Here is a 26,930-nt window from a genome sequence, read left to right as displayed (position 1 = left end):
ATATGGTAAGTTGAAAACCAAAACTGGAAATTAATTTCATTAATGTTATTTGAAGAAGCTTTGAAGACAGTTCTTTTCAAGAACTCAGCAGCTTTAAGCATGGCATTTCACAATGTGGAGAGGTTAAGTATCCATTTTACAAACAGAAAACATAAGGCTTAGAGAAAGTAACTTGCCTAAGGCATCACAATCAATTTAGAAAGCGTGTTATTTTCTTTTTGGTAGGTACCTTCTAAAACAGGATAAGCTTTCAACTTCATTTGTTGTCACTAACATACTACTCTTTTAAAAATAATGGCAGAATTGAATTTGATGTTGATCAAAACTGAGGGTTTGATTTTCAAAATGTTAGGTGTATTTATAAAATGGATGGAAATGGAAAAACCCAGCTGTAAAGACAGGCGGGATTAAATGACTTGGTAATGATTTTCACCCATAAAAAAGGAAAATACCTTTGCACAATGCTATTGCTGCATGGCTGTGACTCCTTCACAGATGAGTAAGCAGACATTTCAGCTGTTTCATCTATACCTTCATAGAGAATGATAGTGGAGTTCATGAGAGCTTGGTGGCTCTCTGGGATCACGTCACATGTGGTGTCCATGATGCTGCCCTTCCTGGCAGCCACATCTGCACTGCAGGCACTGACTGTCCCCAGGCCTGCCAGGTGCAAAGCCTCCTGCAGCACAGCCTGAGCACAGAAGCTGTGCCCTGGCTTTTTGCAGGAGTCTGGAGTATCCACCAGAGGGTACACCTCCTTGGCCAGAGAATCCTCCAGGTGCTGCAAGCTGCACTGGCTGGAGGCAGGAGGGCTTGGAGCTACCACTGGAGAGTCCATCAGCTTCCTCCTCGTTCTCTTCTGTGGTGGTTCTGTGCATGCTGACACCTGTTGGGTACTGCTACTCATTTCTTGTGATGGTGTACCTAAAGAGGTGCCTGTAAAACATGAGTAATGATGGTTAGCACATCTAACTGCACATACTACTCACAGCTGGCTTTTCCCCTCCCCTTCCCTAGTGAGACATTAGCAGAAATTATTACAAATACTGTTTATTTCATATACATATCAACTTGATCATGTAAGTGAAATTATTTCTACTGCAGCATTGTCTAAGATGGCATTTGCTGTGACACTCTGTTGCCATATTTCTCTTCACAGAGAAAAGCAAGGCACAATTCTTCCCAAAGATTTCTGAGATTCACATTCTCTGAACCTCAGAGAAAGGGAAGACACAATTCTTATCACTTGCTGTGCCTGCGTTATGCCAAAGTAGAATGCAATATGGAGATTGTATACCCAAAGTGAGGATGTTTTGTTTCCTTGGCCTGTCAGGGCCAGGTGTGTGTGTGGGGGGACTGTCAGCTCACAGTCATGAGATCTGGGCAGTGTGAGCAGGTGAGTGCAGAGTGACTGCTTGGCACATTCAGTTTAGGTGAAATGTATATAGTATAGGATAATGAAGTAATTAATTAGCCTTCTGATATCCACAGAGTCCTCCTCATCATTCTCTCCCCTTCGTTGGAGTCACCTTTGATTTACAATAAAACTCAAAATATTACAAACGTGCATAGGTTGGCATAGTTAACCCCAGAGGTTATAGAAATAATCACAACTCAGATGTGACACATGACAAGAGGGAATGCAAGAGTAAGAGTATTGAAAATTATTGTACCACCATGACAAAACTCCTACTTTAAGGTGGTACAATCACAATAACCTAGAACTGACTCCTGACCACAGCAGTTTTTTCCCCAGCAAGTACCATGCAGAATAACAAGAAACTGTTGAAAAAGGAATGACACAGAACCATCTAGAAGGACAAAATTTTCTGACACTGCAAATGAGGAAGCAGTATTTTGCAAGGAGGCAAACAAAGAAGTTAAAGTTACTAGGATTCTGTCACCCTGCTGAATCAACTGTGGGGAGCAAAGCTGTTGACTAACAACTTCCCCCACCCTCAGAAATAAAGCAAGCAATACAGTGCAATTGGCCATTCTCATTCATCCTGATTTCAACTACTTTTCTTGAAGTGTCATAATGGTTTTATTTTCAAGCAAGTGGTAATAAAAGCAATGTCCAAAGCAAGACAGAAAAGGCCTTTCTCTTTCTCAAGCTTTCAGTGAAGGAGGATCATTTTAAGACACAGCTCACTGCTCAAATGGTGACTTAAACAGTTATAATACCAAAAAGCTGTGGAGTTGTTTTAAACAAATCAAGAGCAGGAGAGGGCTGTCAAAACCCCAAGTGCTTCTATATTTAACTTCCAGTGTAAATTTAAGAAATGAAGCCTAGTATCCTTAAAATGCCTATGGATTGGATCCCCTTCAGCTGGCAGCCAGACTCATACTCCTCTTTTCTGCATTGCCTACTTCATGCCTATGAGCAACTCAACTGCAAAAGAACTCCTGCTTCTTAAATTGATGTAAGTTACTCAGGAATTAGCTACAGTATTCCTACAACAGTGTTGATAAATATTTATTTCTTCTAAATTTCATTCTATTTTTGCCTCAGACTAAGAAAGCTAGTTTGAACTCCTCACTTTGAATGCCTCTATAGTTCTCTGTCACGTGTTAACATTTAGGGCATGTTAACTGTTCCAAAAACATTCTTTGAACACGACAAAGATTGATTAGGAACATGTATGCATGTTCTTAATGTATTATTTCACCTCCACAAGCTTGATTTGTTACAGAAATCAAGGCTTAAATAGTTGTAGCTTTTTCTCAGGCCCCATTTAATGTTGACCTCATTGCCCAGTTGCATCCAAACTTGCCAAGAGGCTTTACAAAAGCTGATTCCCCAAGCACAGAAATCTTGGGAAAAGGCCCAAGCAAGGTCCTCATGCAGAAAAGCCAAAGAGGCTTGAGCCCAACACTGGTTTTGGTACACACCTTGGAACCAGACATGCCATGTGATGGGATACTCAGCTAGGTGAGGTGATGCCCAGTCAGAAGACAGAAAACAGAGCTGTAAAGGACAGCCAAGGATTTAACAACCACAGTGAGACCTAGACCTGTGCCAAGAGGATACAACAGGTAGTATCAAAGTATGTACAAGTACCAAGGAAATTAGATACAGGCCACAAGTCTTTTTATGTTGTCACAACTTAATTCAATAACGAAACCATTGAAAAAACAAAGCAAACATTAATTCCTCACTCAGGGGCTCAGTGTCAGAATGAACAATGTTTAAACTGCTCATGGGAAAAGCAGTGTGGACAATTACATGAACAATTCCAATTCCATGACATTGCTTGAAGCTTTGAAGAAACACATACATGGAAAACTTGGGCCTGAGAGGACTACCTGGCATGAAATAACTGAATTGTGAATTTGTCTATGTGTGCTCTTATGAACAGCTCACTTAATGTATGTAAAGGACCTTTTCTTTGTTAAAATACAAAATATATTGTGATCTTATACCACATCTAATCCATTGCCAGCTTTCACCAGGTGAAATGCAGCAGGTTGCTGAAATGCTGACTGTAAACTAAACACTGAACTAATTCAGGGCCTGAGTGTTCCCCAAATAATCTTCACCTCCACCCAAAATAAAGAAGGCCCACTGTGATAGGGACATACTCCTCCAGGACTTGGTTAGATTTAGTAACAAACAAGAAACTTATTTATGAACAATTTAAAACATCTACTCTCTGTCACTATCAACAATGCTATCCTTCATTATGTACTTGCTCTTTAATTTTGTTTTAATAAGTAAAATATATATCTCAGTGTAATAGACTGAAACATCTTAAAAAAATTCTAGTCATCACAACCAAAAATTGAATCCAAATCTTTTTTAAAAAGACTTAACATCTTGTATTCTTAAATACAAGAATAAGGTTGATATAATCTAGTGTTTGACATAACTATCCACTAAATGACTCAGGACACATTTAAAATATTCATTTATTAGTTTTTACTCCTATTTATATGCATCTGAATGTCTGTTTCAGGAAAAATTATGGTTAGAATTCTATTAGTCCATTGCTACATTAGGACAGGGAGGTTTCAGTTTCACAAAGTTTGCTTACTGTAAGACACTGAGGTTTTGCTAATGTCCTAAAGTTACTAGAAGGAAGTCTGATGGAGAAACATTTTGGTGGGAGTGCCAAGGTTTAGAAGCTTCTACAGGCCTAAATATTGGAAGCATTTTCAAATTAACTGTAAATACCAGCATTTAAATCATTAACTAAATACGTAAAGAACACAAAAGTACTGCCAACATAAATAATTTGATGAATTCCATCATACTGGAGAGCATTTTTACGGTAATACAAGTAAACTAATAATGATAGTTGCAGGAATTCTATAAAAGGCAAATATAAGCTATTAGTAAAAACAAAGACCTATTTTTAAAATCTATTTATTTCTGGAATAAAACTCACTGTTAAACGAATTTAAAACACAACAAGCTTTTCTTGTCATAAAAGTGTTGGAAATAATACAAGATATTTAAGAAGTGTTCCTTCCCACAGCTTTTTGTGAGGATATTAGATTGCTCCTAACACCATAAACAGGTAAACAAACCAGCAATATTGTATTTAACCTTCACTAAACAACATAAACCAAATATGATGTGACAAAAACAACTCCAAAATCCTAATTCCACTTTGGCTTCTTGTTCTACTGCATAAAGCTCCAATCAGTTATGACCTCAGGTAAATAAACACACAGCAAGAAAAACACTGAGACCCACAAAATAAAGAATTGCCACTGTTGCTATTTCCACCTTACTGAGGAAGCAAGATACTGAAGCTAATTGATAACTTTTTGGCAAGTGCTTTTAATAGCTACTATGGAGTAGTTTATGCAAAAGGGACTCAGACAACAGAAGTTGCTACAGAAACTCTACTACTTCCATATATTCTTAAATACCTGGTACTGAGGATGATGCAGTGGAGAACCAAGTAGGGCTATTTATATTTCCTTAAAGTTCCTGAATGGATGGCTAATGGTAATCATTAAATATTGCCATTATTTTCCTACTGAAAGATAAACAACATGCTCCAACTATAAAAAAAATAATTTCAAACATGTTCCATAATAAGACAGGGATATTATGTTTATAGACTATATTTGCTTCATGTTTTATAGCTACTTCAATCTTTTGCATCAATACCATCATAGTACAGTAATATTTTTTTATTTCATGTACAAAAATTAATCACTTATATGCTTTACAGAACAGCCACAGTTAACTTGATGAAGTAGCTTAAAAGAAAAATATGGAAGTTTTATTTCCTTAACTAGTACTTTCACAGCAATGTATCTCTTTAAAAACAAACATTATTCCAAATATATTTTAAAGAAGAGATCACATATTGGCTGATCCTTAATTTCAGGCTGATGTTTGTAAAAGATAATTCTCAAAATTCTTGAAGATACTATTTAAGAGATTCACTCAGAAATTAAAGATAACAGCCATCACCCACTGATCAACCACCCCCATCCAGTGACATGAGGGGGGTGTTGGTCCTGAGTCTGCTGTATCATTTGTCCCAAAAGACTACTCAGAAGTACTGATTTATCTGACAAGAAACAGCAATAGCAGATATTTACAGCCCTGGGCACTGATATCAGAAGCAGAATGCACTATGTGTGACACATGAGTCACAGGAAAAGTGAGCAGAGCTCATGGCAAAGCAGCTCTGATGAATTGAGTTAGTTGTAATTGACATTAGGGACAAAATAATGGCCAAGACTTGTCTTCTCCTGCAACTCATGCTAATACATGCAGAAGGGGATTATTTCTGGAAACTGTGCTAAATTAAGTCTAGCAGGTTGTTCTGCTAAAGTGAAATTAAATATTAATGTATTCATTTCAATAAACATTTCTGGGCTACCACTGATTGATCAAATTACAATTCTAATCATACATTTTCATTCCTTTAACAACTGACTCATGGAATTCCAAACTGCAAATGAGGTCTAGTCAATGCATTTCAATTATTTCATATTCCTGTGACCCAAAGGCATCATCACTGTGATGGCAAGTTTGACAACAGGTTCACAAACAACAGCTGTGAACTGAAAAAGGCTCAAATCCAAGCTGCATTCTTGCAAGTCCCAGTGATCAGGTGTACTGCTTTACACAGCATGAGAAAAAACACTCAGAAGTCACCTAAGACAGTATGCAAGAGCTGCTTAGAAAAATCTTTCCTGTTCAAGGCATATGCTTTTCCTACTTTTTATTAAAAACTTTTACTACATGCAACTATACCTCAATTTTTCCTGCCATACAAAATAAAAAATTGACTCTTCAGATCAGAATGTTTGTGACAAGGGGAGGCAATGGATTCCTTTTATTTTTTCCTATACATCAATTGCATCCTCTCAGTGGTAATGTACAGTAAGGCTTCTGGAAATGGGATGCTTGAAACAATGCCAAGAACTTCCCCATTCAAAGAAATACTTGCAAATACCAGTCAGAGCTCTCCACCCATCAGGCTGAACTCTGAATACTCTATGGCTGCCCATGAATGAGCACTTAAGAAAGAGTTCCCAAATACATTCTTAAATGAACTTGTTTCCACAGCCTGTGCTTTCTTTGAGACAAACAGTTAAATTGTGCATGACACTGCATGCTTATAGTTACAATAAGCATACACACGCTTCACCTAAATTTTTAATATATGTGGCAAAAAAAGGAGGATATTGGAAAGCCAGCATTTTCTGTAAAAAGCAACAAATCTAACTTCTAATTAAGGTCAGAATTTTACAAAAAGTGTTTAAAGATTTCAAAGGCTAAAGGAAAAAGAAGATAGAAGGAGGTCAACTCCTGTAGTGAAGCCTTCCATGTGCTTTGGCAAAGCACATGAACTTTAATTAGCTTTCACTAGAAATCAAGAGCTGATTCACAAGAATTGACCACCTTGATAATTTGAACATAGAAACAGACATTGAATGAATGGACAGAAAACATCTTTATCTTTTCCTCCCATACTATGACTTTAATACTATTTAATATATGAGAGACCCTTTCCAAGGAAGTCATCTTCATTACAAACAAAGACTTGGGCATTACTGCAAATCAGCTGAAATTCTTTGCTATTTTCAAACTCCTGATTGGAAGAAGGATCTTACAACAAGATAATATCAAAACCAATTAATATAATAAAGTAAAAAGTATTTAGAATTATATTCCAAGAACTTATCTCTAAAGAAGACTTTTAACAGAACTAGAATAAATCCCACCACCCTTTCACCTTTGCCATTCTTCTCTTTGCAATTTTCAGATTCTTTTCCCATGTCAATTACTAGGTTTGACTTTGCTCTTCAGGATCAGTTAAACAAATGTAATCAATTCCAAAGAAACACACAAGACTTTAAGTTCCTGCTTGCATAGTTTTACCTATTCTGCAGAAATTATGTAGCTGCTTTGACCTTTTGGAGAGTCAAAGTGCTTGTAATCAGAAAAGTTATTTGACTTAAAAGACCATAATTTTTATGTAAACATAAAATTTTTATGAACATATAATTTTTATGAAAGCATCCAATAACAATTAGCTTGCATTTGAACATTGTCATGGTTCTCTCAAAGAACCACAGGCAAAAGTTTGTGTCATTAATAAAGTTTCTACAATAATTACTGCAACACAAAGAATTCACATTGTCTAAATACTGATGGTTTCTTGCATCCCTCCCAATTTAAACACCCAGCAACTAAAGAGGGACCTGTAGTTTGTTCATGATTGAAATATCCAAATTGGATAAGGGGTGGATACTGCACACATCCCTAGATAATTCTGAGTATCACAAGTGGTACAATTATTTATTCTGTAAGCCTCCACTGAAGAGAAATGACCATTTTTCCCATAAAGCTTCGAGTTTTATACATTAGTGCTATAATGTATAAAACACAATGCTACAATTTTTCAAAAAAATTGTCTTTCAAATGTGTTAACATAGGTTCAAAGCAACACCTGAGATTTGTTACTAGCAGACCTAGTACACTCTCTTCCTCAATCCAAATGCTCCAGACTTACATTTCATAGCAAGGAATCATTGCATTGCCATCAAACAAACAATTGAAGAGGAGCAATTTGGTTGTGTTTGTGCTGAACAGGAAAAAAACCCTCAAGCATTAGCAAGTGGGTTACTTTTTTCCTCCCCACTGGTATTGAAGTGATTGTATCAACACCATTAGTATTTTAGGTAACCTTCCCCTAAAGGTTGCAAAATTTGGAGAACAGTTGTTTCTACCATGTTGCATCTAATGAGAGGGGGAAAGGAGTAACAGTAATGCCCCCTATTTCCTCTTCCAAACACCAAAAAGCAAATAAAAATACCACAAAAGTTTTTGTGATAATCTTCAGGCAAAGACAATTTACAACTGAAAAAAGTCTGTCTTAGCTGAAAACTGAAAATCATTTACCTACTTGAACATAAAGTTCAAGAACTTCAGGATAATAGAATAATTGGAAAATCTACACAGAAGGTTTTCAAGAAAACCCCTTAAATAGTGTCAAATGACTTAAATATAGTAAAATGTTAATGTTTTAATAGTGGAATTTAAATAAGTATAATTTTAGTATTGATTTCACTAAGAACTGATGAGGCCTCTTCCTTTACAAAACTTCAAGAAAGGTACAAAAGAAGTAAGTTAATCAAGAACTCTAACACAGCTCACTAGCATCAGAAACTAAAATTCACAAGAATGACAACCTACATATGACAAGGCAGAATCATTACAATCAATATTTCCTTACAAAGGATATTACAGACCTTCTGGATTAGTGTCCCTACATATTCTGTCAGAAAAAAGAGTACCTGTACCCCAAAACCCCAGTATCTAAAACCATAAGCCTATGATTTAAACTGAATACCAGCTTTCACCCTTGCTGAATGAATCCCTGACTGACACGGGCAGAACAAGAAGTGTAAACATGCAAATCTGCTAACTTTCTTTTCCTCCTCTCTGTGGCAAAAAAAGCAAGCACACATTAAAAAGAAAAACCAGCCCAAACTAAAATCAAACCAATGCCACTCAGGAGTAAAACCCCTGAAACAACCAAAACACAAACAAAGCAGACCAAACAACTCCAACACAGTCTGAATTTGACACCGCAGACAGTGAAACACTGTATCAACTATTTGGTACCATCAACAGCAACACAAACACATGCCAAAAATCACAGACACTCCCTATGAGAAGAGGGGCAATGCGTGGTTTTGATAAAATAATTCTCAAGCTGCAGAGAAGAAGAAAGCTCTCAAAAGGAGAGAACTCATTTCACTCTTCACCAGGGGTCAATGCTCTTTTTGGGACTACCAGCTTTTGAGAAGCTGAAGTATTTTTGCAGCAGTATTTATCTCTTTTTCCCTAGTTACCTAGGGATGTCTGTCAGTTATGGATTACTGGCAGTAATGAGAAAGCCTCAGGGGGTTGAGTGCTCGCTGTCCACAGCACAAAATACAAGCATGGGCCCCACAGCAGTTGCACTATCAGGATGAAATTTGGCATGTGATCCATCAGAACAGTACTATCTATAAGGATTCTTCATCCCTTTTTACCCAGACTATGCTCCAGGGCAACTCCCTTCACAGCTAAAGAAGAAAAGCCAGCAATATAGAATTATGGGGAAAAATTGGGGCCATCAGGATATAGCACAAGTCAGTTCCATGGCAGATATGGTGAATCCTTTGATTGAAACAGAAACTCCTGAAATATTGTAGTAAATTGCTTCCAAGTGAACCTGTAATTAATAGTAAATCTCATCTCCCCCAAGGCTATTAGAAACTACAGAAAACTATACCTGCTTAATGTTTCAAGTCACTTTAACAGAATTATAACCAACTAACACTGATTCCTTTCCCATCAATGTCACATGAAAGATTGAAATGCAATTTTTAATAGCACTCACAGGATCTATGAACATTGATACATGGGGTACATTATAACAAGAAGAGGATGAATTCATCTGTTGCAGTGTGTGTCTAGTCATTGAAAAAGTAAATTACTTTCCCATATCCAATTAAGAATGGTGCAAAATTTATAGAAAGTGGGTCTGAGAATCAATTTTACATTTGGCTTCAGTGTCTGCAGAAGTGCAATCTGTGTTTATGGATGATATCTGACTGTTGCAGGAGATATTTATAAGTACTTCCAGCAAAGAAAAAATTAATGATGTACTTACTGCATGGGGTGTTTGGTCTGCTCACAAGCTGTGGGAATGAAAAGATAGCTGACATTTCTACTTCATGGTTTTGATTTTGATCCTTTTCTTCAGTCTGGTCAGCCCAAGCTACTGATTTTTGTCTTTGAATCAGCTGCTCAACCTCTGCATATTCAGTCTCACTTAAGTCATTTGTCAGCCCAGCTTCTTTCAGCATCAGGTGCTGCTTGCGAAGCACTGGAAGTGCAGTATTTAGTACTCTGAAACAGCAAGAGGCAAGACAAGCTCCCTTAAGAAAACACAATTTTAACCCAGAAAACAAAAAGTTTGAGAAGAACCTTGCTTCTGTTTCAATTAAAACTAAATTCTCTAAATAGGTATTGCCAAGTTACAAGTCAGAATGTAAATCTTATCCCACCTGCCATGAAACCATACTTACTTTTCTGTTTGTTTGTTATACTGATCATGAAGAGACACCAGAGCCAACATGTGTTCAATCTGGGCTTTAAGGGCCTGAACTTCTAGGTTTAAACGGCAATACTGCAGATCTTGACAAAGTTCCTTTAGGAAATTAGGAATAAAAATGAAAATCAAACAGCTGTACATCAAACTGGTAGAAAGAAACTAAATATTCAACTAAAAATAATTAGATCAGTAAAGATGGAGTGGAGCTATATTATTATAATAATGTTTTACAGTAGAAAAGTATTAATTATTTGATTTTTATTTACATGCATAAATATGAATTTGTAGATTCCTTTGACCAATAGTGTGTGTGTGCTGCAATCAGCATTAAAAGTCCAACAGGCCCACATGGATGCTCATCTATGCATGCCCAAACACGTTTGCCTCTTCCTGTATACTCTTTCCATATACTTTGCTTTATTTCAATTATTAAGCTGTTCCTAACTCAGAGGTTTTACCCTTTTTCCAATTCTCCCCCATCCCCAACCATGACAAAGGGAAAGGTGTTTTACTTTTGGGATGCTCCCATCTGGACCCAGGAGGCGCATTTCATTCTCCACACGGTGCAGCCACTTGGTGTTCTCCTCAAAGAGATTGCTCTGCTCTTCCTTCTTCTTCTGCATGCGGACATAGTGGCTGTTCAGTGCTGAAAGCCTCAGATCCCGCTTGCAAGTGGCCTGACAAAAAAAATCCCACCCCCCAAACCATCAGCATTTAAGGTGGAAACTTTCAAATTATGTTCACCAAATTCTCTTTATATATAAAGATTTTTTTTCCTTACTTTGATATAACATAACCAAATAATTCCTACTAAGTCGAGTATGTCCTACAAAAAGCCTACTAAAGGATAAAGCACTGAGTAAAAAGGAAAATCCTGTATGTTCAAATATCAAACTCTGATGTTTGCACTGTTCCTGAAATATGCCAACTAGAAGGCACAAACCCAGCAAGAGCAAGCTGGATATAAGCAAGGCAGTATCCTAACCAGGCAGAGGGTTCCCTTTTCTATTTAGAAAAGGACAACCATACTCTGCTCTTGACCTCAAAAATGAGATCATTACATCAACAGTCACAGAGGAGTGATAATCTGTGTTTCCCATTTGAATGAAATATTTATGGATTAATTAATTACACAGTTACTTAAGAAAAATTAACACAATTATAACAAAATGAAGAGATGATACCCTGCACTACATTACAGAAAACTCACCTTTTCTACTCTTTCTTCAGAGCATATCAGTTGAATTTGCTCATGACATTGATTCTGATAATATTTCTTTAGTGTATTTTCTTTCAGTTTCTTTTCCACCTTGAGGTACTCTTTTCTGATTTCCTCACGATTTGTAAAAACATTTTTAAGTATTTCTTTGTACCTAAAGCCAAAGGATAATAATTAATTATTTAGTGAAGACTTTTTATGACCATCTCTTTGGTAAGGGAATTTTTAAATCTAAATTAATAAAATCAAGAAATGAAAAGGAAATGAGTAAAGCCTAATATAGATAGGCACTAAATAAAATGTCAGTACATCAGTAAGAATTTTATGTATTTGACCTGAAAATGGGATGGGAAATTTGGAAGGAGTCACTAAAAATAAATCCTGTTATAATTATGAAGACAACACGGGGATTTAAAAGGCTCATGTGAAGGAGTTTCAGATGCCTTTCTCTAACTCCAGAAGATACTAAACACCTATGTTCTCTACTTCTTACATCTATTTATTAAACAGTTCAGACTACTGTTGCCATAGACACACAAGGTGCTCAAAACCCCACAAGCTATCCTCAAAGAAAAGGAGAACCACAAAGGTCTTTGGATGCTCACTTTCCCTCAAGGAGCTGTACAATTTCCATCACTTATGGAGGACAAAAATCAGAGCATTCACCATGTTTTAACACCAGGAGGAAACAAAACTGTGGTGGATGGTACTTGAGGAGTTATTGAGTAACCACTTCTCTGGTACCCCAGTCTGCCACACAAGCCAGAGCAACAAGAAGAACTCCTGGAAGCATTGCCATACTGCCATGTAACTTTCACTGGTGGCACCTCTTCACTCCTGAATACAGAAAATGAACAGTACAGAATGGCCAAAAAGATACTGTACATCTCAATAATAACCAACCACATACACAAAGTATTTCATTGTATCCTATCTTGTTAGAACTTTACACAAAAATTAAAGTTTAACATGCAAGTGTTCTAAAGACATGCAATATTTGAGGTTATGCAATTTTTAGTATTAGAAAAACCTCATAAAATTAGAACTGTAAAAATGGTAAAAAAACCCATGTTCAACTCCAGAACAAGCTGAAGAGACATTCTTGTCATGCAATTGACTTCTTGCTAGTGTTTCAGAAGTAGCAATTCTATTTCACAGTCTAAAGTTTGAATAACTAAGTCTTTTATTCTATTCTGAGTGTTTTATCACTCACCTTTTAAAAAGAAACAGAATTAAGAAAATAATTCTTCTCCACAGATTTAGCAATACAAGAGCTTTTCACTGAGTGTCTAGAGGATGCTATCATATCTAGGTAAAAAAAAGTGTACTAAAACACTCACAGAATTCATAAGAGCCATTTCATTAAGGAACAATAACAGGTTAATGGTTGGAGTATATGATGTTTGAGGTCTTTTCAAACCTAAAAGATTCTATAATAATGAAACAGCCAGCTGCAGAGTATCAGAGCTTTACCCTACACTGCTCCTATCTCTACAGCTTTAATACTGATTACAGAATTTTTTTGTTTACTACTGGCCTGCAGAATTTTTGTCCTCCACAGAAACATGCTTCCTCCCAGCTGCTTGGCAAACACAGCAATAAGGGATCAAAGTGAATCCTCCCAGTTTCCATCACAGTAAAAAGTTGGGCATAATTCAGGTTAGGATGGAGATTCTGCTTCTTTTTACCCTCCTTATGAGGAGCCACTGCTGGAAAACCAACCTTTTGTGTACTTCTATTCACCAGTGTTCCCAATACAGCATCAAGTACAGAAGCCTTTGTGGATTCAGCCTTTCAACGAGCACACTCCTGTTCTTATGGAGTTACCTTTACCCTCTGGTGTGCACTGTAGAAATGACAAAGTTACCCTGTAGGCACACTGAGGGTATGAGCCCCCCCTACACTACCTGGTGTCCAAGAGCTCAAGGACCTGCTGGTTGTAGTTATGGAGCCAGTGCCCACTGTGTACCCTAAGAGGCTCAAGACTTGAAGGGTTGGCACACAACCCATCTCCAAGTTTTAGCAGAAGGATGAATGACTTTTAGGTTTGAAGAAGCAAGTGATGCTTCTTTGGTGATGCAAAAACCATGGGTGGTTGGACCTAAACACCAGATCATGGACAAGGCTCTCTTCTCTGTCCCCACTAAAAGGGAGAAGGCAGCACAATACCTTCAAAAGCTGTAAATGAATGGGAGAAATCAATTCATTGCCCACACCACAACAGTATGGTGAACCTGGCAGGATACTCATGAGAAAGAAGAGAATGAGACAGGCACATCATTTCTGACATCCAGAGGGACTGGGACAGGTCCACATGTGGCCCTTTGGATTTTCCCTAACAAATATTCTCTGACCAGCAAACCTTGGCATAGAATACATCCAGCCTTTTGAAAAGATATTTTAGAGACCATGCCCTTGACTGACTCTTCCCACACACAAAGAATGAAATAAAGGGCAAATCACAGGAAATTAAATCAATCTTAAAGACATACAGTGCAAAAATATGCAGGAAAACTGTCAGAACTATCAACATGACTTAGAAGCCCACACTTCTTTTGAAAATTTAATTTAAATAACCTGAATGAAAGGGTTTATTGAAATGTCTGCAATGCCACTAAAATAAAATGCAGAGAAGATCTTGCTTCAAATGAGTTCTTACTATACCTCAGAAAGCTTTCCAGGTTAAAAACCAGCATATTCAAAGGGCCAAATAAAAAAAAAAAGTCAGCTGTATCAACTTAGGTGAGTAATTGTCAGAAAGATGAGATACGCAGAGACCATCCAGAAAGTCTCTTTCCAAAACCTACTCTCTTCATGGAATACAACGATTTCTGCAACAAATTGCTACTTCACATTTTAGTTTATTACACTTTGTGTTCTCTCATGAGACTGTCACAAGAGAAAAGATAGACAGGAACACTACCAAGAAGAAAAAGAGGCCAAGAAATATTAAAGCAATAGAAAATAAGGAATCTACAAACATAAAGTGATGCCTTTGTACAAAAACTTCCAGGTTTTGTCTCTCTCAAGCCTTGCAGCAAAGATCCCACTTGAGCTAGTGCCTGCCAAGAGTGGCAGAGCTGCTGTCACTTATGCAAACGACATTCTGCCTACCCACAAACACAACCTGTTCAGGAGCTGTGCTGGGAGCCAGCACTCAGATGCTCCTTCCTGTCACATGCCCTTTCCTACGTCCTCCCCTTTCGTTTTAAAACCACCACCAAGTTTTTCTGAACAGAAACAACACGTTGGGCAAAGCCATACCTAGATCTAAGTAAAGCAATATTAAAATGGGAAAACCAATACTGGAAAGAGTAGGTTTGTTTTACAAATGCTTTTACAATTTAGACAAACTCCAGCTTGGAAGCAAATGTGATTCATTTACCTTTCTATTTCTATTCGCTGGTTGTTTGAAAGTTCTGCAGTTTTATGATTTTCAGGAATGCTTGCTTGCTTTTCTTCATATTCTCTCAGCTTCTCCTTCAACATTAGGATCTAAACCAAAAGAAGCACCCTTTAATTGAAATATGGTTTTGGGTTTATTTCCCAAAATTGTCATTCTGTGCTGATATTGAACAGCTTTACAAATGGCAGCAGGTGATATTCCTCTTAGAAGACAAAATTTTCTTACTTCAAAACACATTAGACCCTTATAGATTTAATCCCATTAACTATTTTTTTATATTCAAAGTTAACAGTTAACCTTTCAACCTCTTAACAACAGATTTTTTACATACTTCTTTCTTTTGTTCATTGCAAATTTTAGCATACTGGCTTATGTGACTGTCCAAACTCACAACGTTGCTCTTCACCTGGAAAGAAACAAATCAGAATTTAAAGGCAGCTCCTCAACGTTTTCATGCATAATAAGCACAGTGTGTATTTGTAGCACATAGTTACACATTCACTATGTTGTGAGGAAAGAGATTAATACAATTCTGACTTGCACAATGAGAAAATGACTGTCAGCTTTTGCTGTCATCTGTTCCACACCCGTGGCCAGGACATTTCCCTCAACAAACCAAGAATAATTACATTTACATATGCAAGCACATTTTGCATTTTTTCAGATTAGTTTTACTATTTAAATGTCTGTCTTGTGAATTTTATTATAAAAGCTACCTTTAGGTACAACAAATGGAAACTACAGTGAACCCTGTATTACATAACAAGAATTAGGAGCTGCAGCAAAAAAGATAATGAAAAATAAAATTAAACAACAGAGAGCAGAAAAGGACATCCCAGCTTTTCATTTATCAAGACAATCTCACTGAGCTTCTTGACTCCAGCTGAATTCTACCTGTACAATCCTGGACAGGCTCTTGTACAACTGGTCAGAAATTTCTTTAATGTACATTACAGCTCTCTGACAAAGTAAGAGCAAAACAGTAAAAAAGGATGTGAATTCTACTGGCTGAGAATTATTTCTAAATCTCATGCTCACAACACAAACTGTTTCAAACTGGCAGCATCATATCACTAACAAAGCTATGGTGCTTTTGGGTTAGATCTACTTTGTATCTGCTACACCTACCAGTCAGATAAGGAAGAGTTGACCATAGAGAAAGAAGATGTAACAGAACAAATTTTTGAGTCAGAAGTGAAAGAAAAGATAATATTCCAAAAGAAATCATTTTTCTTGTAATAGTAGATTATTGTACTTTGACAAGAGAACAGTAAAAGCAATATACTCACAGAAGACTTGATATCCTTTGCTCGGTTTGCATACTTCAGAGTGTTGTAGGTATCATCATAAAACAAAGAGGAGGGGCTAATAGCAGCTATCATGATTGTTCTGCAATTTCCTCCAAGAGAATCCTTCAGTAAACGAGTCAGCTTGCTGTTTCGATAAGGAATGTGCTTCTTGCTCTAAGAAGAGTGAGAGATATTGGTAAGGTTTATTTAACTGTACTTCAAATAAAAGTCTGCTTGGAATTTCAACAGTAACACAAACCATGAGAAACAGCCATGAAAACTTTCTTTGACACAAGTAATTTTCCTTTGAAGTATCTGTACATCTTAAAAAGTTTAAGTCTCTTGGAAGTGTTCAACACCTTTGCAACACATGTATTAGCTGGGTTATTTCCTGATGCCTGGATATGTAACTCCTACTTCTGTGATGGAGCAGCTAACAGAAAAAGTAAACTACATTAAATTACATTGAGTTTACAAAATCATCCAGATTGGGAAGGACCTCTAAAATCCCTCTAGTTCAATCCTTCTGCTCAAAGCAGAGTCAGCTAGAGTAAGATGGCAAGGACTATGCCCAGTAGGGTTTTGATCACCTCCAAGGATGGAGATTTCACACCTTTCCAGGCAGCACATACTCTGCTTTGTGAAGCTACAGAATTTTCATCTCATTATACCAAGTTTGGTCACTAGGAACCCAATCCCTTATCAAGTAAATCAATGTGATTTTTCCATGTGTCTGTGGCACAGATTTTAAACTCCACCCTCCCCTCTAACAAGATGGTGACAAGGACATGCAGCATCAGGAAGGGAAATTAAACCTGATTTTCTCCTGGCATATTTGAAGGAGGAATTTGCTAGTTGAGCAGAAGGACAAAAAGAGTGCTATGGTAGACAGTAGACTTCACTTATGCAAAAATTCAGGAGGTTTTATCATTCTGCTACACAACTGTACCTATCCCTTGCCTTGAGCTGGTGAGCCAGATCAGGAGACTGACTCATTGCTCTGAGCAGGGATGTGTGTGTGTATGGATGTATGTGAGATCCCAAAAGAACAACTTGGAAGAGATACTGTTTTATCCTACAAAAGCTGCTCCCCCCCAAGATTAAAGGTTAATTGTAAGGTTATTCATGTACTCATGCAATCTTCTCTACAGATGCTTGGTTTTGAACATAAGAAAAGCAGGTACCATTCATCTTTGATGCTATCCTTAGGCAGCTGCACATAATTTTTGAGAATTTTCTCTCACTGGGACTGTCTTTCAGCTATCACAGATATGATGGTAGAAACCCTTAAGACAATCTTACATGAGAATGATGATGTGAGTAGCACCAACAATGTAAACCACATTATTCCATCAGCTGAGCACTTTTTAAAACGGTTTCTGAACTGCATGGGAAAGCAGCACCTACCTTAGGATCTGCCAGTGCATTAATGACATTTCCAAGAGCAAGCAGGGACCTGTTAATGTTTGTTCCCTCCACAAAGCGAGCCCCCTTGGCACTGGTGGCTTTGGCTCTCTCAGACCCTGCCAGGTCAATCAGAGACATTTTGGCAATACGAATATTCTGATTAATACTGGCTGTTTTATCTTGCTGCCGTAGGTAAATCTACAATAAAAAAAAAAAAAGAAAACAATTAAAAAGTAACTACTAACTAATCTAAGTAGTAAATTAATTTCATAGCATAACAACTGTTTTAAAACATTTTTATTGGATGTCCTGCCACTTTGCCTTCACTTAACTGAATCACAAGGTACCTCCTTTTCTTGCTCCTGATTCTCTCTCCCTTCCTGCTGCAGAGGATTAAGTGACCAGCTGGCCCAGGCTCACAAAGCAGCAAAGATAAGTGAGATTTTTTACAGGAAAAATGAATTTCACAGCTTTTCTTCTGCATCAAAAATGCATATTACACTCCTGAACTTTAAATTGAAAGAGGTGTTCCTTTTTCAAATGCACCATAAAGAAATGTATAGGGATAAACCAGGAAAAGGCTGACCCTTCAGTGATTTAGATTTAATTGTATCTTCCATGAATAGGAAACAATATCCATTTACTGCTGTGAAAATATACTCCAGGATCTTTTCAAATGTGATGCCTCCTGAAACCACTTGCTTCATCCCATTTTTCCCGAAATTTCACAGTACCAAGATGCACAAAGAACTAAAAGTTTCTGCTGGTGAAGGTATTCTTTCTTCAGGTTTATAAGGAGGCAAGCAAAGCATGAATATACAGTCAGTAAGAAGAAACAAAGTTATCCTTAGATGGCTTTCTACTTTATACAGTATTTATTTCCCCTTCTCTTGTGTTGAGTGCCCTGCCATTTGTTAATGTTATTAATAATGGTTAGTGACACTTTCATGAATGCCCTTCTGGACAGTGAATTAGAAAGGAGCTGCCATCAGCACAAGGTGACTGACTAGTAAAGACTCACCACTGCTGTGGCTTTAAGCTCTGTGCATGAGAAATAAAGCCTTCACAATAAGGCTTCATCACAAGTTTCTAACAGAAAACAGATTGACAAGTATTGTGAAAGAATAAAATAAAATTCCTATGACTTGCCATGAAAGGTAAATCTATTTCAAACAGATATGTTTCTATATCAAACAGTATAACTAAGTTCAGTTGCACTGTTTCCACTAAAATAGACAAAAAAAAAAAAGAACCTCAGGCTGGGAACAGGCTACCAGAACAACACAATAACTATCATTAATGAAGGAGGGAAAGGTAGAGTGACAGCCAAACTCTGTTGTATGACTCAAGCTTTTGTAAAAATTCAAAAGATACAGGAAATGCCCCAAAGCAGAACACTCTCAATAGAACAGTGTAGCAATTCAGATTTTCCTCTCAGATGCAGTAATTGCCTGACCCAGATAGATATTTCAAACTTAAGACATATGGTACAGTAAAGCAAAACTTGCATCTTTAAAATCAGCTCAAAATGTCCTGGGCCAAGACTTACCAACTTCTGAGTCAGTTTCAGAAAATATCCTGATCCCACAAAGTTAACAAGAAAAGCCAAAAATAACCTATCTCTACAAAAAAGCATCTCTTAAAATAATAGAAACTTTAAAAATAAAGAGCAATCCTGACAGCACTGGGGATTTCTCACCACTTACATCTCTGCAAACAAAGACACAATTTCATTATGCAGAATGTCACAGATTTGTGGAAATATATGAGGAACTGAAGTGATTTATTCAATTGCTTGCCACTTGTAGAAATGCACTGAGAAAAAGCCTGCCGGATAATAAAATGCAGAGCCTTTCCCCAAGAGGTGAGGGAGATAAGAGATCCCAGCAGCAGGTAAACAAGCAGAAAGCAGCAGTTCCCTCTGGTCTGTGTGCAGCTCTGCACCTGGAGCCTTCCTGAAGGCAGCACACATCCATGACAGGGCAGCTCTCAAGCCAAACCACTTCAAAAGAACTCTTTGTGCAACCCTGTACAGCACACAACAAGGGCAGGCCCTGGGGGAAATTCAAAACAGGAAGGGCAATTGCTAACATAAGTTTAAGGTATACAGGAAAACAGAAGCTTTTAGAGTGGTAATGGCTTTTGCTCTGTTCCATACATAGAAGATGTTTTTTAAAACTTTGTTATAGTTATTTAGCATTGACTAAGTCTGTAGGTACTGTTAAAAACTTCCCAACACTTAAGTGCTCTAATGCAAGGACCAGAATCAAATGTGTTTTAATATTTTTCAATCCAGAGTGAAACAAATAAGTCATTCAAGGTACTGCTTTGCAGTATGTAACAGCAAACAGGACAAAAAAAGAGTCATTGTTGATAACAGGACTGGTTTCTAAATATCACAGGTTGTATTTAAAAAGAGAAGACAGGAGAATAAGGCAGTGTAGCCGACCCCAAAAATCTTGGGAGAAGTCTTAAGTTTTTGCATATTTGCAAACTCATTCAAAACTCATTTCTGAAAACTAAGAAGCATCATTTCAGTTTTCTAAAACTTGATCCATAGCAGGATATTAGGAAATCACTTTATTGTAGAAATTAACATTAACCAAGTAAAATAAGAAAGTATTACTTGAGATTCTTAGTTTACTAAGATATTTACATATTTACATAGTTTACATTCTGTAAATTATTTTTCTCAAAGAAATGCTAAGCAACATCATGACACCAGAAAGCTTTACAAATACCCCACCAATACCTTTCAGTTTATAAAATTACAATATGGAAGTCTATTAAAGCTTTAAATTACCATTTTACATAAGTTATTTCTTCAAAGGAATATAAGTTAAGAAGGTATAAGTACACATTTTATACATATAAGCTCAAACAATTGGAATTGGAGATCTTTTCACTGAATTCATTTCTTCCAACCTAAACACTAACAACCATTACATCCTTCCAAGGACTAAGGAGTAACAAGAAGAGTAAACTGAAAATCTTCAACCCCCTCTTCCCCAAACTGAGGTTCAGCACAGTTTAAAAGCTTCCCTTCTGTCCATCTTTAAACAAAACTGCAGCTGCAGTAATGGCCACTGTTTCTGGCTGTACCACCTCACCTGAAAGACAGCATGGGACCGGGAAGAGGAGGCATTCACATCTGTGGGATGCTGGGTCCTGTTTTTGTTCCCATAATCCAACATCTGAAGGATTTCCTCTGCTGATTTAGGCTTTAGGAGTAGAGCACATGACAAATACAAGATTCTTTTCATTTCCAACAACTATAGTAACACACTGATTCTAAAGTACATTTGCTTTAACATTCACCTTCAAAAAAAGGCACTTCAAATAAATATTCTCAGCTGAAAAGCAGTAAGGTATGAGAAGTAAGCACTTAATTCCAGCAACATAAATCAGCAAATATTTTTAGTTTAGAATTTAAACAAATATGAAAGATTCTCCATAGTTAGAATCAGCCTCTTTTAAAAATGTCTGGACTTAAATTAGTATATCACTATTGAATGCATTAGCACAAGAAAAGTTTTTTCCTCACAAAACTCAAGGTTTGGGAAGAAGGATGTTCAGAGGTTAGAATACAAACTAAGAATATTGTTTCCTGTCACAGCATGTAAATACACAAGGAAGCAGCAAGAAAATAGGTCCACAGGAATTGATATTCAGATTGGAAAACTAAGTTCTATCACCGACCTTACCAAAGAATTGCTGTGCTGGCCTGGAAAAGTAATTTACCACGAACTTCTTCAAATATAGTTATTTACAAAAAAAAACAACCTTCAGATTTCACAGCTGTGTAGGGCACTCCAAGGTGGTGATGAAGGCAATGCCAAGATATTTTAGCCCAAAAAGAAATCTTCCAAAATCTGCTGGAGGAGCATCAAGCCAACTGTACCCTTTTATAACACGGACTGAATGCTTCTGTATTTGCATTCAATGAGACCAGCAGCAGACCACAATGTGCTTTTAACTAATTAATTAGATTTTCAAGTTACTGGTGCCTATGGCCAGAAAAAAAGCCACTAGGAAATGACCAAATTCCATACAGCTTTCAGAACAATGGGAATGTTTCTCAAATATCTCAAGCACATTTTAAGTTTCTAGAGATATTGACATACCTGATGCAGTGTCAGACCTTGAACTATCACCCCTTGCTGGCCATCCTCACGAACAGCCAGAGGTCCAGAGTTGACCAGCAGATCACGAATCTGTTCATTGTAAACCTTCGAGAGGGAATTGACAAGATTTTGTTAAGATATCCTCCCATAGCTGACAGAATTAAATAAGCAGAAATCAGCAGTCTTTTTTATACTCCTTTTAGACAAAGTAATGAATTCATGCTATAAGTTTTTTTACATTGTTCATATACCGAGCTTAAAGTATACAATTAATATTATTTCTTTTTAGATTTTAGAAATAATTCTTTTTAGTAAATAATCTTCATTCTTTATTGAAAAAGAACTTTTTTTTTACAAAAACCAGTTTGGCAACAAGCATGAATGCAAAGCATTTCTTTTTTCTCCACGGTACATCACGATCCATACTTCTGCACCATTCTTAGTTCAAAGCTACTTCTGTTAAAATTTTTAAATCTCTTGTTTCTTGGTCTGTGAAAGCATATGGCAATGCACATTCTCCCCTCCCAAGTACCACCTAGAGTCCATGAAGACTTTGAGGAAGCTAAAAAGATAACCATTTTACTAGCACCATTCAGCAGTGGTGCCAAAACATTTCCCTGTAAAATCACAACATTGTTTTGTTGTGCTTTTCCAGTGTTATAGGATGTTACTGTGAGTCCTAAAACATTACCCTGAAAAGAAATTTCCTTGTACACATCAACAGATGCTGAGAGGCACATAATTGGTCAGCAAGACACAAATCATGAACAATCAGTAAATATATCAGAAGTGGAGGTTGTTTGTGGGTAGCCTTCTGTAAATCAGCCCAGGAACACCAAGTTTGCAGAACACAACACAGTTTCACTCGTGTAAGGACACATTTTGGCAAGCCCCAGAAGGGACCAGAGGAGAGCAAAACCAGTTTCTTTTTATTTATAAAATATGACTTATTAAAAGCAACATAGCAAATGCAGAAACTCACCTCTAAATAAGAGACAGCAACATCACACGTTTTATCATCTTTGATTTGATCCATGCGTTTATAAAGTGTCATCATGGTTAAATACATGACTCCAGGGTCTTCAGGAGAACCCAACATTGTATGAGTCTTTCCAGCTCCTGTTGCACCATATGCAAGCACTGAATTTTCCCCAAAAGACAGCAAAGCAAAACCATGTAATTTATTTGTAAGCTAATCAGGAAGACCAAAGTCAAATGAACATTTACAGACCTCTGTCATTCTGCACAACTGTTTCATAAATGGATAAAGTTTCTTACTTAGGCTTTACCTTTCAGATCTATAATTAGAGCAAGATGTTTCCAATTAACATTTTTGAATTTTCAGTTCAAAATTCATTCAGTGATACATCTCATGAAAATATTATTTACTTACTCTCATAACCCTAAGCCATCAACTTACTGCTGATAAGTATTTAATTTCCTCACCACATTCCAGCAGCCAATTAAAAAACCCCAAGATCTTCAAGAGTTCATAAAGCAGTTATGTCACACACTCTGTGACACAACTGCTTCTGCTTGAGTAACTCTAGATGACTCCCATATATTTCAGATAAATTTCCCAAGTCTATTATAACCTTAACACAAACTTATTCTTAAAATAGAGTAGAGCTATCCTAACTGCCACATGCTAAAAAGTCAGCCTTTCATAGCTATGAATTAAACCACAATGTTTTATTTCTGTCTCAGGCTTTTTTAACGGCTCTGCAGCCACTGGACAAAACAGTAGAAACTTTGAGAAATTCCCTTAAGTTTTTTTTAACTAAAGAGGATAAAGAACAAAGTTACCTGTACAGTTATATCCATTTAGGAAGCCATCAATTAGATTTTTGGTAGTATGCTCAAAAACCTCCAACTGGGATGAGTTGTCATCAAATATGGCATCAAACATGAACTTAAGATCCTTCCTTTGCCTTTTGTTAATATCCCTGTGGGTCACTCTCCTCCTGTTGAAGAAGCTGACTTCCTCCTCCTTAGGATCAAAGACCAGCACGTGCTGGTCGATGACACGGACCACCCTGCTGAAGCTGCCCTGCTTTTCCTTCTGGCTCTCCGGGCGCACTCGCACCACCACTTTGACATGGCTGCACACATCTTCTTCCTTGGCAGGAGTCATCCCTGCTGCCCCCCAGCTCCGCTCCCAGCGCTCTTTCAGGCCCAGCAGCCGAATCCTTTCTGCAGCAGACAAGAGAGGTTTTATTTGCAATAGGAGCCTTTCACTCCTCCCAGCAGTTCCCACGTTTGCTCAGGCCCAAGGGCCGCCCCAAGGAGACTTTGGGAGCTCTGCAATGGCCCCGAAAGGTGCCTGAACTCAGCGCAGCTTCCAGAAAGGAACCACCCAGCACTGCCCCAGGGAATTCTCGAGTTTATTTCAGAATGTAAACTACCAGCTGGCCTACAGGCTTTCCTTCATACAGACCAAGCTTTCAGAGGAGACACAGCATTTCTGCGGACCAAGGCGAGCAGTCTTTTTGTCCTTCAACACAAAGAAGAGCTGCCCGTGCCGCCCTCCCCAGACTGGGCCAGGCACGTCGCGCGTACATTTAAAGAGAGTTACAGCGGGATTTGCGTTACCGTGCCCCGCAGGGGATGCAGTAACGGGCCCCAAACGGAATTCCCTTCAAACAGCCCATTGCTGCTGTTGGCAGCGCGCTGCCGGCTCACCCCTGGCAGGGACAGGGACAGGGGCAGGGCTGCCAGCGCTGCCGCTCCAGGGCCGGCTCGCCTCCCTCAGCCGAGCCCCTCCCGGACCCGCCCCTCCTCACCCACCGCAGGCGGCTCTTCCTGGGGGCACAGCGCCAGGCTGGGCCTTGCGGCCGGAGAATCCCCCGTGCCGCCCGTTCACCCTGCCCGGCACTCGCTCACCCTGCGGGCCGGGCCTTTCCCTCCCCGGGCTCACCCCCGGCACTCACCCTGCGGGCGGGCCCGTCCCCGGTCTCTCTCTCTCTGTCACCCCTGGGCCGTGCCCGCACCGTCCCGGGCTCTGTCTCTCGGTCCCCGTTCCGCACCAACCGCCATCCACCGGCCGCGCAATTCAAACACGGGCAGGCCGCGCTCCTCGCCTCCTCATTGGCTGTGCGCCGTGACGTCAGCAGAGCGCCGTGCGCGGGGTCCGCGGGGAGGCCGGGAGGGAAGAGGAGCACGGAGGGAATGAGGGCGGTCGTGAGGGAAGGGCGGCGCTCTCGGGCTGATGGCGAGCGGCCGCCTGTGGCTCCGCGTGTCCGGCTCCAGCCCTCCGGGCTCTCCTCGCGGCGCTGCTTCGGCCACCTCCGATCCAAAGCGCTTCGGGCTGGGGTTTCTGTCCCCGCCGCCTTCGGTTCTGCTCCAGCGCCGGTGCCGGCCCGAGGTGGCGGCCTGCAGCCGTGCCCCTCAGGCTGCCCCTCCGGGCGTGCGGTGTGTGAAATGAAATAAAACACGAACTGTGCCCTCGCCGTGAGGAGGAGATGCCCGGGGTGCAGGGGTGGGGGCTCTCTGTAGCAGCGTCCCTCGCGTTCCCCCAGGGCAGGGCGGGGATGGGGGCACGGCCGGGGCTCAGCCGCTCATCGCCCTTAGCAGAGCGGCCGGGACGGAAGGGTGTGAAAATGGCCAATCATTTGTTTTTAAAATTTAAAAGTTTAATAGTAATAAAATGGTTATAAAAATAGCAATATAATTAGAGTAACAAAAATTTTGGACAATTTGAATTAGGACAATATGAGACAATAAATCAAAGAGTTATGGACGTCTGGGTAGCTTTTTTCTGGGCAGCATAAGCCCGAAAAAGGACACCCGTTAACAGAGGATTAAAACCAACAGCCTGTTGCATATTCATACACCATACATGATGCGTAACTTCCATTCAAACACAGGATTCTGTCTGGTCAGTGTCAACTTCTTCCTCTGAATCCTGATGGCATTTTCATGGCTCAGCAAAGCGGGAGGAAGTTCATTTCTTCTAATAATGGAACAATAAATTTGTTTTCTCTGAAAGATTGAGAGGTGTCCCGTGGCTGCTATCTCAGTGCGAGTCCTTCCTTTAAAAAAGTATCTTACATAGCATAGTTTCTATTTTAACATCATGTTATAACCTAAAACCATATTTAACACACTACTTAAGAAAATTAATACAGCATAACTTTCTAACATAACACATATAATATTCATTTCAATATTTGCAAAAAGCCAGTCATAAAGCACACATTTTTCACAATGGGAAGGGACAGGAGGCACAAACTCAGCGGTGCCAAGGAGAGAATTCAGCAGGAGAGCCAGAAGCTGTGCAGACAAGCAGGGCAGAGCAAGGAAAGCCTTCCCGTGGGCTCAGCCATCTCCGGAGAGCAGGGCCCATCTCGGGTGATAATTAATGGTCACCATGGTTGGGAACACTGGTGCCGCCACCCCGATCCTGCTCTGCCCCTGTAAGAGCCTGAATGAGAGATGTGGGACTCCAGGGGCTCTCCAAAATGCAGTTTATTCCATCCAAGAGGTTACAGCAGTCCAGGGTTGTGAGTGACAGAGCTGTGCCCACAGCTGTCAGCTCCAGCTGCAGGCAGGCCTGGAGACCCTTTGGTTTTGGTTACAATGCATTATATACTTTTCTTTAGGTTACAATGCATTATATCCTTTTCTTTGCTGAGCATCTTCATACAGTAGAACCAATCTATACCTTAACTTTTATCTCTAGCCTATCATAACTACTGTAATTACCATATTCATGTTACTATTCTCCAATCACTAAAAGTACATTACAGTTTAAGCTAGAAATTGCTTTTCAGTTTTCTTGCAGTGGAAAACTCTGAGACCCTTTTTCTACTTCCAGCTTTGCTGACTTGTTTGCCTGTGCTGTCTTTCTGCTTGGTAAAAACATCTTCTTGTTTGGGGTGGGTTCATCCTTTGCTCTAAGCC

The 26,930-nt window shown here is 38.9% G+C and overlaps 1 protein-coding gene across 1 annotated transcript in view; it reads right to left on the bottom strand.

Annotated features, from left to right (window-relative positions):
• The window catches only part of KIF18A (kinesin family member 18A), a 29,774-nt gene extending 5,597 nt beyond the window's left edge, over window positions 1–24,177 (bottom strand). Inside the window, exons 1-13 of the mRNA XM_054283701.1 lie at window positions 23,835–24,177; window positions 23,011–23,168; window positions 22,029–22,133; window positions 21,015–21,125; window positions 17,905–18,102; window positions 16,498–16,671; window positions 15,540–15,614; window positions 15,188–15,297; window positions 11,794–11,956; window positions 11,096–11,260; window positions 10,558–10,679; window positions 10,140–10,378; window positions 453–936 (exon numbers count right to left, since the gene is read on the bottom strand). Of these exons, the coding sequence (XP_054139676.1) occupies window positions 453–936; window positions 10,140–10,378; window positions 10,558–10,679; window positions 11,096–11,260; window positions 11,794–11,956; window positions 15,188–15,297; window positions 15,540–15,614; window positions 16,498–16,671; window positions 17,905–18,102; window positions 21,015–21,125; window positions 22,029–22,133; window positions 23,011–23,168; window positions 23,835–24,162 (2,432 nt within the window). The 5' untranslated portion in view covers window positions 24,163–24,177. The remainder of the gene's footprint in view (window positions 1–452; window positions 937–10,139; window positions 10,379–10,557; window positions 10,680–11,095; window positions 11,261–11,793; window positions 11,957–15,187; window positions 15,298–15,539; window positions 15,615–16,497; window positions 16,672–17,904; window positions 18,103–21,014; window positions 21,126–22,028; window positions 22,134–23,010; window positions 23,169–23,834) is intronic.
• Between the last annotated feature and the right edge of the window lie 2,753 nt (window positions 24,178–26,930).

Source organism: Melozone crissalis, unplaced genomic scaffold (genome assembly GCF_028551555.1).
Source record: "Melozone crissalis strain CALT ecotype California unplaced genomic scaffold, PUWL_Pcris_2 ptg000038l_1, whole genome shotgun sequence".
Taxonomy (NCBI): domain Eukaryota; kingdom Metazoa; phylum Chordata; class Aves; order Passeriformes; family Passerellidae; genus Melozone; species Melozone crissalis.
The sequence above is the reverse complement of the archived record's forward strand: the minus strand, read 5'-3'. Positions and strand labels throughout refer to the sequence as shown.